The sequence below is a fragment of the Sphaeroforma arctica genome (genome assembly GCF_001186125.1).
Source record: "Sphaeroforma arctica JP610 unplaced genomic scaffold supercont1.349, whole genome shotgun sequence".
Taxonomy (NCBI): Eukaryota; class Ichthyosporea; order Ichthyophonida; genus Sphaeroforma; species Sphaeroforma arctica.
Window position 1 is genome coordinate 8,523 of NW_014040209.1, and position 14,238 is coordinate 22,760.

Sequence of the window (14,238 nt, forward strand, 5' to 3'; positions counted from 1 at the left end):
CGTGCTTTTATTTCCGTAATGAATGATGGTGTTATTAGCGTTCTTACGGTTCCAAACATACATCCTGTCGTTATCACAATATCTACAGATGGCCTTATTGCAGTCATTTTCGTCTACTTTAAACTTTGTAGCCGCGAAATCAAGTTTTTTTTGTAGCCGCGAAATCGAGTTTTTGTATCTTAGTGAACCCTCGGTAGAACTTTAAATAACTATACTGTGACCCACTTACAGCGTCAACATTGATGAGTTCCTTGTACACTTTGGATGTTGATTGCACTTTTCTTTGTGCTTGACTGCACGTTTTCAGAGCTCGCCGTGTCCTTTCCAGTCGGTGGGCTGCTGACTGTCTCTGTAGCTGCCCTTCCCTCGGGATCCTCACTAGTTGCCGCCATACTAATCTACAATCCGACGTACAATATATCTAACTATAGAAACGAAATAAATTTACACTCTGATTACTGAACATACTAGATATATGATTTTAGTCACCATGTGAGCGAAAATAAGATAAAATAAGAATGTATCCCGTTTCTTAAAAAAAATATAATATCGGGATCTGCTTATTTCGTATGAAGAACATAATCGGCCATATTCCTATTTTCTTAATTAAGAAATAAAATATTTCTTAAAGTCCGACTAAGTGCTACATACTTCTTAAATTCCTAATTCCGAAATTTGATTTCCTTACGTAAATCTTAATTTTAAAAATCAGGAATGGACCTTAATACGTATTTCTTACAAAAATTACGGCAATTATTTCTCTTATATTTTTATGTTAATAATGGCATGGTAGCTGGCTATAGGCTGTTGAAGTGTCGAGTCACTCGAGTGTCGGGCTGTCGGGCTGTCGGCTGACTCGGCTGACTCGGCTCACTCTTACGGCTATAGCCGGCTACCTGCGTCCTGCTGTACCATTTTAAAAAGCTGTAGTACATATGTATGTACCTATAGTCCCCTGTATTTTATTGAAAAACACGGACAGTGTCAGTCTGTCAGACTGTCAGTCACTCGGTGGAATAGTAAATAGGTTTTTAGGCGCCTGTCAGTCTGTCCCTGATTCGTTCTTGCGGGGGCTCTTTCCAGCCGTAATTCGGGATCCTAGTTTGAATACTCACGAAGTCACGAGTCTTCGACAGGTCGCAGGATTCCAATCCAGACTCCAGAGTCCAGGGTATCGAGGTCAGTCCAGGAGTCCAGGACCCCAGGGCCCAGGACCGAATTTTATTAGCGGGGCCGGGGATTTTACTAAAATATTATTTAAATACATATTTACATAGCCTGAAACTTCGTCTCGTCATATTTTTTTGAAACAAGGGTTTTGAATCCTGAAAACGGCTGAAGACAGTCCTGAACTCTGAAAAACTCTTGTGAACTTCTGCATTCTCTGACCGCTGACTCGCTGTCGCTCACCTCCAGTCGCCGCAGTCCCCCTCTCCATCTCTACTACTAGTAGTAGAGCTGACTACTAGAGCTCTCTCTGAGAGAGAGTGTGTGTGTCACTGACTCACTGTGTCAGACATTCAGAGTCGATCAGACTTCACACAGTATTTTTTCTGTGTCTATATTAAAAAAAGATTTTATATGTATCACAGTGTAAATATATAACAAGTACACAAAGGTAGCCTTCTAAAAATATTTATTAAAAAAACACATATTTGACATGTATTGTTAAAAAAACGAGTTTAATATAAAAAAAACAATTAAAGGGGATTGTTGTAAAAGCATGCTATAGCTCTATAGCCATGGTCTGATTGCCTAAATTGTATGTATATTATTTTTAAATATTACATCTACAATAAAAAAATATAAACCAACAAGGTATAAAAAAAAACTAAAGGATTGCCGTTCTGTTTCAATCTATTTAGGACTATGGTTCGCATTTTTTTTCATTTTTTAAGGGGCAGGCCAAGAGTGTTTCAGGTCTTTTGGGAACTTTGTATTTTTTTTTGACGTCACTCTGAAATTGTAAAATCCAACAAAAGTATTTTTTCTTTTATTATAAAAAAGGAAAAAAATGAGAAATATTTACTTCATGTCTTTAGGGTTACCCCACGCACCCCCCCCCCCCATTGATCATTAGATTTTTGGTTCATTTTGTACTTTTAAAATTTTTGTATACGTTAGGCACAATTTGATAATATAATACACATTGGCCAACGATATCATGTATGTCGAGCTAAAATATTTGATGTCGTAAACGATAAAGAAAAAAGAGAGAAACTCTCCCTATACATACTATATAAAATACAGTCACATTTTGTTTTGTAAATATCGAATAGGTTATTTCAATTACGACAATAGTAGGGTTTAGGAATCTACAAGGTACTAGGGCAAAATTCGGGTTCAAATTGTATTTGTTCCCCCCCCCCCCCCTTTGTATTTTGGGCCCAAAATGAACCCAAAAACAAAATAGCACATCCTATCCCCCTTATAAATACAGAGTACAATCAATACTTATTGAATAACTGATATTTATTTTACTCCCTTCTTGTTTTGTGTCAGTGTGAACTAAAAACTGTAATACTGATGAGCTGTGACGCCGGTGAGTCTGTGAGACTGAGACTGTGAGTCTGTGAGTCTGCGAGTCTGTGCCACTGTGCCACTGTGAGTCATGCCTGACAGAGTGAGGGCTGAGTCAGCCGGAGTGCCTGAGGGCCTGAGAGCTTGAGGCTGCTCACTGAGATTCTGAGAATGCTTTATGATTTTATGAATAGAAATAGCCTTCTGAATTCAGCACAAGAAGAGAGGAGAACTTGAGAAGGCTATGGAGAATGTGTCAATGTCGATAATTATTTTTTTACAAAATATTTATTTCATATGGGTCCAAGACTTAAGACTCCAAGACTCCAACTCCACAAGAGAGAACACAGTCCAGAAGGACAATTTATAATAATAATAAATTCTGGGCCCTCCTCTCCCGGCTCCTACCTGAGTTGAACTTCTGACCCTGAACCTGGGGTCTGGGACCTGGAGGCTGGGGCTTGGGGACTGGGGCTTGGGAACTGGGGTCTGGGGGTAATAAATTTTTGGTCACTTTGACTTGTGCCGAAACTTCTGGAATCCGGATCGATTTTTTTTACATGTCCCCGCACTCATTTGGTACTTTTTCCGAGGCTAATAGCCAATCATAAGTTGTCTATTTATAAACTTGTTGATTTTCGACGACTTTGTATGCATACTCCTGAAAGTTGAAAGTGGTATATCACTGATCAGGCGGAGACCAGAGGCCCATAGCATACTACATGAATATTATGTACCCTCGATTTAGAGTATAGGGTCTATGCAATATACATTATACAATGCACATATAAAACACACTGGAGACGCAATACGTAGTTGCATAATAGTACAAACTACAGATATTATAGAACCAAACACCCGCTGCGCTAGTGCCATCCCGGCTGCCTATCAATCTCTTTCTCATCGGATATGTTCTCTCTTTTTCGTACCAAAACGAGCTATGATATGGCCTCGGAAGCTGCTGTGAACGCATCCGGCAGCAGTAAGCATAGCAAACTCCCCGTACGTCCCTGGCCCTTCCTAGCGTCAGCCTCCAAGAACGCGTTACCTCGTAAGTCGTGCCCGGCTGTCTTACTTGCCAATCCAAACTTTGCTGATCAATCAGGAAGACGAGTGTTTTCTTCGGGTGCGAATGCCAATGGCGCTCAAATTGCGGCGATGAGTCAGGCAAAAGCTTCTAACAATCTCCCAGGGGACTATGCTTTGTACCGGAACAATAGCGAGAGTGACTCAGAACAGTCTAATTGCAGCGTGGAGACCAGTCCCGCACACTCCCCTACGGTTAGTATGATGTTCATGCAAGGAACGGATCCCACAAACGAGATCAGGCGTCAGGAAAGTAACACCCTGGCGGAGTATGGTCTGGATATAACTGTCGGAAGTGGCAAGTACTAAATGAGGTGTTAAACCACGCCACGTTATACCTACCTTCCTTCACCTACATATCATCCTGTACAGTTAACGAGGACTGATTGAGGTGTCTCTAACTCGGAGACACAAGTAGAGCTCGCTCGAATCACTCAAGTGTTGCATCATTGGATCCCTGGTTCGTTCATCACCTTTTGACCTACACTTGAATGGGCGCTTATCCCAAGATGTACCCAGGCAAACGGCTTGAATCCGGATCCGAACCCGATGCGCATGTTTATAATTATCGCAGCATATCTTGGCACAAACACCTTTGCCACTGTGTAAAGTTACCAAATGCGCGAGTCTCCCCCAGCTACTTAACGCGCGGGACGATGTAGATATGGTCTATTGTCAATTCAGCCGTCAAAACGACAGCGATATTACCAAGCGCAATGAGAGATATCACCGAGTGCGACAAACCAATTCTTGCACTCGGAACCCAATGTAAAGTCATGTCAATAAATCTTTATATTACTGAAATGGCGTCATCACTGTCCGATTTGAACTTGAATACATGACTTATTTTGAATACGTTTTGTTTGTTCATGGGGAAACTTTCACTTTGTACCAGTTTTGCGGTACGAGCTGAGATAGCTTCAAAGGCTACGGTGTGCCACCATATCTGTTTATTTCACTTTTGCACGCTGAGACTATCACAGTATATCCCCTTCAGTGTTCCGACATCTATCCCAATATCGCACACGGATTACCACAAGTAATGAGTTTATTGCGACTGTAGTAGCGATTAAAATACAGCACCTCTCCAACGAGCTCAGGTCACGAGAAGAACTCCCGAGTCATCTCTACTACCACAGCTATGTTCTCGTCCCTCTTCTCACCCCTCTGCCATTCACCCGTTTCTCTTGCATGTACCCAGCCCAATGCTGCCACACCTCTTACTGCGCCTTCTTTCTGTCGAGGTACCGTTTGCGCTTAGCCTTGAGCTTGTTCCGCTTGATGTCCACAATCTGCTGGCGACTCTGGTTGAGCAGATGCTGTTCTTCCTCGACTTGCTTCTTGAGCATGTTGGCTCGCTCTTCCCTATCCACGGAGTACAGGACCTTCTCGTGTTGTAATCTGCGATCGTCTACACTGAACAGCGAATCTGCGCAAACGAAGCCATAGCACACATCGGGTATCCGAAGTGACAAAGAGTATTAGTGTAATACACGAATTGTGGGACCCTGTACGAACGCAATGCTTCTATGCGACCCTGAACCGGTTGGAAACCCTCAAACGGATTCATCCCACTACACAATACTGAATGGTAAGGGCATACGCTATGGTGTGGGACAATTTGCGTTCAAACTTTCAAGCCAATTATCCTACAGAGAGTGAGATCCGACTACATAATATTATAGTCTAGCAGTGACCGAAACGGATGGTGAAGCATAAACACCTTTCAAACCGATTAACATACAGAGAGAGTGAGATCCCAATAATATTATAGTCTAGTCGTGACCGAAACGGATGGTGAAGAGCATACATACCGAGCTGAGCGCGATTCCCAGGAATCTGAAGTCTGTGGGACAGGCGACGCAGAATATCGAACTGTGAGCAGAAGCCCAAGCCGTACTTGTTCTTTTTCTGTGAAAGTGGAAGACACATGTATGAGAAGACGTATTGACCGCTATATTTGCGACAAACCTTGAGTAAGAGATAGTACGGGCGTGGTAGGGCGTCCGCACTGGGCGCACTAGTCAGCAATACACATAGGCCTACCCACCGCTGTGTTATACCAGAAAACTGGCCACCCTTACAGGAGGGACGTCGTATTATAGGCTTGTAGGAGTACCGACTACCACGCGCGTGTGCTAGTTATAACTCGGCAGCGCTCACACACTCACCCGGCGCTTGACCATGGAGACGGCGTGCCAGAACTCTGAGTGTGTGATGACTCCCTTGGCTCCCGGTGTATGGAACACGTTGATCTCATCCATCAGCATGCCTTCGCTCTTGTCACTCTCGTCCGCTGGGCCGTCGTCCTTTCGGTAGAGGGGGATGTCCACCTCATGGCCTGATGTGCAGAGGATGGCTGCGGTTAGTACTGGGTGTCGATACTTACGTGTAGGTTTTTGCTACACGCATACACGTACCGTTCCGTTAAGGTTGAGTACGTTGATATCAGGCATACATGCATGCCAACTATATAGTACCCATAGGCAGCCCCGTAAGTAAGCCAGACACAAAGCACAGCGCGATAGTATGCTATCTGTGGGTCAACCACCTCACCCTCAGTCTGAGCAGGATGGGCTCTGCACGGCAACTGAAACCGGTGTTTAAGCAGACGAGGGCAAAAAATAAGGCAACAGAGGCCATTAAATAAGCCGTGACAAGCGTGAAGTACGAACACCTGCTCAAGCGGACGTCTATTTACAAGAGCCATCCCTACATAACTACGATATCATCTAGTGCGAGTATTTAGAGAACCCTCATCTAATTGCAAACCCCCGAGATAGTGCCACTCATAACAGCCTAAGCTAGCACTGGTACCAGAGAGTTCGATGTATCGTGCCATAAACCGTTGACAGCACTACTGAACAAAGAGAGAACGTAGAGACATACCACACGTAAGTCCCCACATTTTTGTGGGTATCGCATTCGCAATTATACACATCATATCTTATGCGTGCTCACCACTTGCGTGAGCGTGATCAACCTTTGTGCACAAACGATACAACACTTGCGTTAACCTGAACGATTCTAATGAACAAGCTACACATATCGTGAATAAACACAACTTACGTGGACATGAACAGCACTTGTAAATAAGCCACACATAGCTTCTGAGCGCATACCGTATGGTGCAGCGGTGGCCGCCCCCTCGTCAGCACTATCCTCCATGTCACTGATTTCAATAGTGATGTCATCCTGCGTACCATGATCACGCACTTCAAGAGCACCACTTTCAGTCAGTTCATACGTTACCAAAGGCTCACCCTGTGCGGAAAGATGTGATAAAGTCACTGAGGAGAGGAATGACAGTGTACTTGCGATATATAAACTTATAGATATATGAACATATAAATATGTAAACATATATTGTTATATTGTTATATATACATATACACACACATATATATATAATATACATATATGTATATATATATATATAAACAGATATTTACGTACGTACGTATAATGTACTTATGTATATAGGTAGGTATGTGTACATGCACGCGTGAAGTATGTATGTATGTATGTATGTATGTATGTATATTTGCATGTATGTTTTTATGCATGTGTGCATGCATGTTTTTATGTACGTATATATATATATATATATATATACATATACATATACATATACATATGCATATACATATACATATACATATACATATACATATACATATACATACACATATACATGTATATTTGTATGTACAATAACCCTAGACGCCACTAAAAAGTAGTCTACCTGTTCGTTCAACTCGACTGTACTCGTGTCCTTGGGATGTTTGGAATCGGCTTCGGTTCCCCCCACAGCTGGCTGTTCAACATGGATTGCGCCTGTTTCATCCACAAATCCGGTCTGGCCGACTGGCTCACGTTTGGGTCTCATACTGTCACACACAGAGAAAGAGAGGTGAATTTCAGCTATAGATACGAATTGGAACATATTGGCGATGTGATGTATAAGGACGCAGAACCAGGCATACGTACATATATGCAGACGGTTACATATACATATATATCTGAGCGCGCCTGAAAGGAATACGGAACATCGTGTCTGTACACTACGTGACAAGCCCTTCACAGACACACAAGTCTCAACCGCGTAGTAGGTGCCCATCCGTATCATATATCCACTCGCACACCGTTACCATAGCAACCGATACACCCCAGAAGCGCCCGGACATACTTTGCTGGGATCGAGGCGTATGCCCTCTCGCCCAGAGAGTCCTTCAGGAACTTAGTAGCAAAGCCAGACTGCTCACCCCCGTACCGGTCCCCAAACTTGTTCAGGTGCTTGAGAATGGCGTCCTCAGCCACATCGTCGATGGTGCGTGCCACCTTAGCCATCTTCTGTTCCAGTGCGGCGTGGACGGGCAGACACAGCTCATGCTCAGCTGGTAAGGGCCGGCGATAGTCGGCGAACTCGCGGTTGAGACCCATCTGTGGGGGGGTGGGGGGTTGGTGAGAACGGATTGACAGTGAGGTGTGTGTGATGTTGTGTTTGTCTCTGCGTGTATTGGATGTGTGGACATAGTGTATACATACGGGTGTGTTGTATGCTGTTTTTGTATCTGCGTGTGATAGTTACATCAATGTGAGCTTAATGTTGTGCTTTACGTGCGTGCGATAGTTACATACATGTGAGCTTAATATTGCGTTGGTATGTGCGTATGATAGTTACATATATGTGAGTTAAATGTTGTGCTTGTATGTGCGTATGATTGTTACATATATGTGAGTCTAGCGTTGTGCTTGTATGTGCGTGTGATTGTTACATATATGTGAGCTTAATGTTGTGCTTGTATGTGCGTATGATAGTTACATATATGTGAGTTTAATGTTGTGCTTGTATCTGCGTGTGATAGTTACATACATGTGAGCTTAATGATGTGCTTGTATCTGCGTGTGATAGTTACATACATGTGAGCTTAATGTTGGTGATTGTTACATACATGTGAGCTTAATATTGTGCTTGTATCTGCGTGTGATTGTTACATACATGCGAGTTTAATGTTGTGCTTGTATCTATGTATGATAGTTACATACATGTGAGCTTAATGTTGTGCTTGTATCTGCGTGTGATAGTTGCTAGGACGTAATATATACAACCGTTCTGAAACTAGACGAACGCGCAATTTAGATAAACGCATGTACCACATGTAGATACGCTACTGCTTTCCGCATCATTCCTTTCCCTTGTACTGACATTCATCCACACACCATATTGTACTAACATTCATCCACATACCTTATTGTACTAACATTCATCCACACACCTCATTGTACTAACATTTATCCACACACCTTCTTCACATTGGTCTGCAGTCTGAAGAAATACTTCAATCGTGACTGCATGGACAACTGCCGCGCCTCTCGAATCATGCGCAGAGTGATCTGTGAGTGGAGCAAACGTGACATGTGCCACGTGTTATGAGATCAGTGAGCGTCAGTCAGAGTCACTACAGGGTCGTAAGGGTAGTTAGTACGGGAAACCCATCTGTTCATAAGCCTGAGAGTGGCTGGTCAAGAATGAACCACCATACAACACCCACCACACTCTAGAATGAACCACCATACAACACCCACCACACAGGCTACAGCGGGCGATACATGGGAGACATGGACATTGGTGAGGAGGATCAGCGGGGATGAATTTGAACAGGGAAGTCGAGACGGTCAGAAAACCAAGTTTGAACGCGCACCGTACGTCAAGTTCAGCAGAACACATTTGGGTTGAGTACACAAATTGTTGTTTTAAGGTTTTAGCTAGAACCCAAAGGATGATTGATAGGGGAGCGATTGTAGGATTTCATAGTGATCTCTACCACGCGAAAGTGTCAACTATAATCCAGCTCAGAGATGAGACGCACGCCAACATGGTATCAACGTGATGGCTTTAGATCAGAACGCCATATAACACTCTGCGACGCACAGAAAAAGAAGGCCAATACGCATCACCATACTTCGACATCCGGTTGATTGGTCTGAACAGAAGCACTTGTCTACCGTAAATACCTATAATGTATATATCTATATAGGTTATATTGCATACAAATAGATCCACGATAGCAACCAATGTCCACTACTGAGCACGAAGAACATAACACAATACATATATCTGTACCAACTCCCCACTTAGATACCTCAAGTTCCTTCTCGACCTGTGGGTCGAGTAAGTTGTGTCTGATTTGGTTGTAGGTGTTGATGGCAAACTGCTCGTGGCTGTTGTGGACTTCGCTCATGAGTGTCTCCTCGTCGATCATAGTCGGCATTCTGGCCTCCATTCTACTCCCAGTTTCGAATAGAAGAGATAGCGGGATAAGAGCACGATGAGCATTTCTTTTTATAGCTTTATATGTCTACCACTTCTCGAATACACTCAAAACACCAGTAAACCTCCACCCAACCCAGTTCAAAGCAGTGTAATGATATTAGAAGTGTGCGAACGTTGGGTTACCCCTCTGCAGCCATTGGGTACTGCAGACTTCCACAGTGGAAGGGATAGTGGCGGTAGGCAGAAGCTTTGCATGTTTGCGTACACTTTTATCTGTGCAACAAGTGAGAGTTATACTTGTAGTTCAATATATATAGGAACGGAGGCAATGTGTACAGAGAAACACTATCACAGCGTGCCTCCTATATAGAGGTTCGGGGGTGAGAGTGCAAGTGTGAGTATATATATATATATAAAAAAGCGAAAGTCACGAGCCGAAACAAGGTGCCACACACAGAGTCAAAAGCTCTATTGAAATGCGACTTGGACGTAGTATGTATAGCCCAGGAGTACAACAGACACGGCACCACTCCACCAGCGTGTAGGTAAGGGCATAGAGTTGAGGGTTTAGGGTTCTAGGGTTTTCAGCTAGAGCCGTATCAGACCTACATTTCACGAGATCGAGTGACCTTTTTGAGACTCTCCATGACTTCGTGGATGGTTGTGTGTCGCGAGTGGAACACTGATTTGATCATCTCCATTTTCTGAGTGAGGTGAGAGGGACAAGAAGACATCAGAAGACGGGACCATTGTGGTGAGGGTAAGAGTTTTAGGGTTTTGCCTGCCGCAACCAACGCGCATATACGTGTCAGGCCACATATGTAGAGCTGTGGACAAGTATATACTGCTGTCAGGTTGCTCGTAAGGTGTGAGTGGCTCCCCTTGATTAAACCGTGGCATGTGTTCTCCCGATGGAGCTGCTTTCGTCCAGCTGCGTATTCGACCGGACCAATACACACCACGAGGGAAAGCTCTGAACAGCACGTGCCAGCTACACAACAAGTCATCTCCGATATGATGCAGCACGTGCCCACTAAACAACAAGTCATCTCCGATATGATATGAAGTTCACTGTGCAGCTGAGGCCTGCGTGTGCGCACAGACAGAGTGCACCCCGTCTAACGCATTCGATTCCTGAATAACGTATAGGACGACGTCCACGAGCGATCACGAAACGTATTGTTATTGCCGTTAGACTGTGGCCCGGTATACAGCGTGATACGCACACAAGTACACTACACATATAACCACACTCAAGACAGCCAGGATACCGAACTACCCACATGATGACATGCACTACACTTCCAGGAATAAAGCATGCCAATGTCGCCCTGCACCGGCGTTTTGATGGTGTTTATCTACATGGGGTTTATCTACCTCTGCGGTACTACGACCATTTCAAGACTCATATAAAAACAGCTAGTAGTAGCAAGCGATCGCACACACGCCCCACAACACACTCGTAAATTTTGCTCTCACACAAACACACACAAACACACACATATATATATATATATATACATACACACGCACACATATATATACATACATATATATATATATATATATATATATATATATATATACATATATACATACATACATACACACACACACATATATATATATATATATATATACATATCTATGTATATATATATATTCATTCACAAATAATTCGTACCATGTCATATGTAGAGTTACTTTTACCGTCCACAATATCCTGAAGTAGCGACTACACACCATACAACGCCCCGAACATCCTAAATATACATAATATATATATATATATATAACATACACACGCACATATATATATACATATATATATATATGCGTATATATATATGTATATATATATATATATATATATATATATATATATATATATATATAAATATAAATATATCTATATCTATTTATATATATTCATTCACAAATAATTCGTACTACGGTGTAGGTAGAGCTACTTTTACCGTCCGAAATATCCTGAAGTAGCGACTACACGCCATACAACGCCCCGAACATCCTCGTAACTTGACACAACTTGGCACATTGACACAGACTTAACCAGTACACTACACAGCGAAGCAATCCCCTATCACACAACACACAAACCCCGTCCACACGCATAGTCAAATACCTTAAAATCCAAGGTGCCGTCGGCGGGCCCGGCTTCGGCGAACTCGCACAGTACCGCCTGGATGGTATCCGGTGAGATAGACAGTAGCATGGGCAGGCGCTGGTACAAGAGCTCTAGACGCTCGTAGGGAACATACACGGTTGAAAGACCACTGGTGAACAGATCTTGTCCGTGCAGAGTGGCGCCTGGGTGGGATGTGGGGTGTGTGAGGTTGCAGGGGCAATGGAGGGTGAAGCATGAGCAAAGACAACAGTGAGACGGGGAGAGGGGGTGAGATCAGCTGTGGGTGTGTGTGCAGTGGGACGGGGGAGAGGGGGGCAGATCAGCTGTGGGTGTGTGTACAGTTGCGAGTACTGTACACCTGATGAAAAGATCATGGTGACCACTGTATGAGCACGGTAGATACGCCCCTTGAAGGGTAGGATACCCCATAGAATACGCTCTAAATGAAAGTATTAGTCATAGAATACGATCACATTGCACGCGGAAAACGTGCACGTTTGTGCGAGATGCTCAAGCAATTACACAACCGTGGACATAATGGCGCACAGTGCATGACTCCCGTCAGCTGTTTAGAACACAGCCTCGCAATTATCAAGGAGGTGTGCACATCCACTGGCGTACGCACCAACACGCATGTACCTGTCGATAACACTCGTCCCATGCATACTAAGCATGTGTAGACATCAATGATCTCTAAGTAAACTATGCAGAGTTCAAGTAAACTATGCAGAGTTCAAGTAAACTATGCAGAGTTCAAGTAAACTGTCATATCAAATAAAAGAAGAAAGTGGGGACATTCGCGCCTATACAGTACACGGGCGGAGGCATAGGTAGACATCCTGCGAAGGCCCATATACTGACAACCCAGCTCATACGCACGCGTACACATCCAGCTCCCACGCACACATACGCAACCAGCTCAGGTACATCAGATGTGAGGTGCGGTGTGCTGGAGACACATACCTGTCAGTACCAGATACTCGGCCATATAGTTATCCAATGAAGCCAGCAGCGGTAACATGCCACCGTGCACTAGCCCGGAACTGCGCCGAAGTCGTGGGTGGGAGTGGGGTCGGCGTGTATGTGTGATCATGGAAGTGGGTCAGAGTGTATATGTGATAATGGAAGTGGGTCAGAGTGTATGTGTGATCATGGCAGTGGGTCAGAGTGTATGTGTGATCATGCGCCCTATAGTCATTGGGTGGTGGTGTACGCAGGTGGTTTGCGATTTCACAGAGTATACATGCAGTGGTTTGAATGCGACCCCTCGCTTAGAAGATGAGCAAAGGTGTGGTATATCTAGTTCGATGGGATGGGCATGGCGCGATGCGGATGTGTGAGTTTTAAAGAGAATAGCCTGTGGTGGCATACTATTAGTGTGGCCTGGTCTGTAGACCGGAATCTATTTTGTGACAGGGGGCTCCAATACATCATGCATGGATGGTACAACTATATATATATATATGTGCGAATATGGGAGTGCACACTTCAAAATTGTGTATTACTTGATTTGGGCCCGGGGCCGAACTATTACCATCTACATGTAGATGACAACTGACATATACAACGGCACCTGTATTTGTGGCATCTATATCTAATACATGTGTTTGCACTAAATACGTCAATATTGGATTTATAACTGTATATATAATATATATATATACATATATATAGACTCATACTTTTGACTTCTGGCCTGGAAGGACGAGTTGTTAGTGGCTACGCGGTGGTAGCAACTAGCAGCCACAGCAGCGCCAGCATCGGTGACATGGCCCTCTATCACAGCAAACACAGGCCGTGAATGCAGCAGGTCATCGCACAGCTCAAACTGGTTGCGCAGCGCCAGGCTGTTCGTCTTGCTAATGGAATGCTCACTCTCTAGCAGTGTGGGGCCTTTGTTTGCGGGTTCTTGACGTAGGACTGTGTGAGTTAGACAGTATGGATGGGGGTGAACGATAACGTTGGAGAATGTATCGAACTTCAAAATGACGCATGTGAATACGAGTAGTTTGAGAGTGTCCTAGAAAGATACAAGCGCATCTGGTTGTGTGGAAAGTACAAACAATGACACGTCTACTTGCCCGCAGCTCTGATAACACATGAGTCCCAATATATATATATATATATATATATGTATATATATATATATATATATACATATGTATAATAANATATATATATATATNTATATACATATANATATATATAT

At 43.6% G+C, this 14,238-nt stretch overlaps 2 protein-coding genes across 2 annotated transcripts in view; one reads left to right on the top strand and one right to left on the bottom strand.

Annotated features, from left to right (window-relative positions):
- Nucleotides 1-3,243: 3,243 nt before the first annotated feature.
- SARC_05455 (hypothetical protein) lies at nucleotides 3,244-4,410 on the top strand. The gene has a single exon (XM_014300675.1). The coding sequence runs from the start codon at nucleotides 3,430-3,432 to the stop codon at nucleotides 3,913-3,915; it is 486 nt and encodes a 161-aa protein (XP_014156150.1). The 5' UTR covers nucleotides 3,244-3,429; the 3' UTR covers nucleotides 3,916-4,410.
- A 4-nt stretch (nucleotides 4,411-4,414) lies between these two features.
- SARC_05456 (hypothetical protein) overlaps nucleotides 4,415-14,238 on the bottom strand; it is a 10,945-nt gene continuing 1,121 nt past the window's right edge. The window contains exons 2-13 of the mRNA XM_014300676.1: nucleotides 13,712-13,949; nucleotides 12,993-13,072; nucleotides 12,027-12,211; nucleotides 10,493-10,587; nucleotides 9,753-9,894; nucleotides 8,914-9,003; nucleotides 7,796-8,049; nucleotides 7,352-7,496; nucleotides 6,729-6,870; nucleotides 5,778-5,947; nucleotides 5,421-5,517; nucleotides 4,415-5,035 (exon numbers count right to left, since the gene is read on the bottom strand). Of these exons, the coding sequence (XP_014156151.1) occupies nucleotides 4,827-5,035; nucleotides 5,421-5,517; nucleotides 5,778-5,947; nucleotides 6,729-6,870; nucleotides 7,352-7,496; nucleotides 7,796-8,049; nucleotides 8,914-9,003; nucleotides 9,753-9,894; nucleotides 10,493-10,587; nucleotides 12,027-12,211; nucleotides 12,993-13,072; nucleotides 13,712-13,949 (1,847 nt within the window). The 3' untranslated portion in view covers nucleotides 4,415-4,826. The remainder of the gene's footprint in view (nucleotides 5,036-5,420; nucleotides 5,518-5,777; nucleotides 5,948-6,728; nucleotides 6,871-7,351; nucleotides 7,497-7,795; nucleotides 8,050-8,913; nucleotides 9,004-9,752; nucleotides 9,895-10,492; nucleotides 10,588-12,026; nucleotides 12,212-12,992; nucleotides 13,073-13,711; nucleotides 13,950-14,238) is intronic.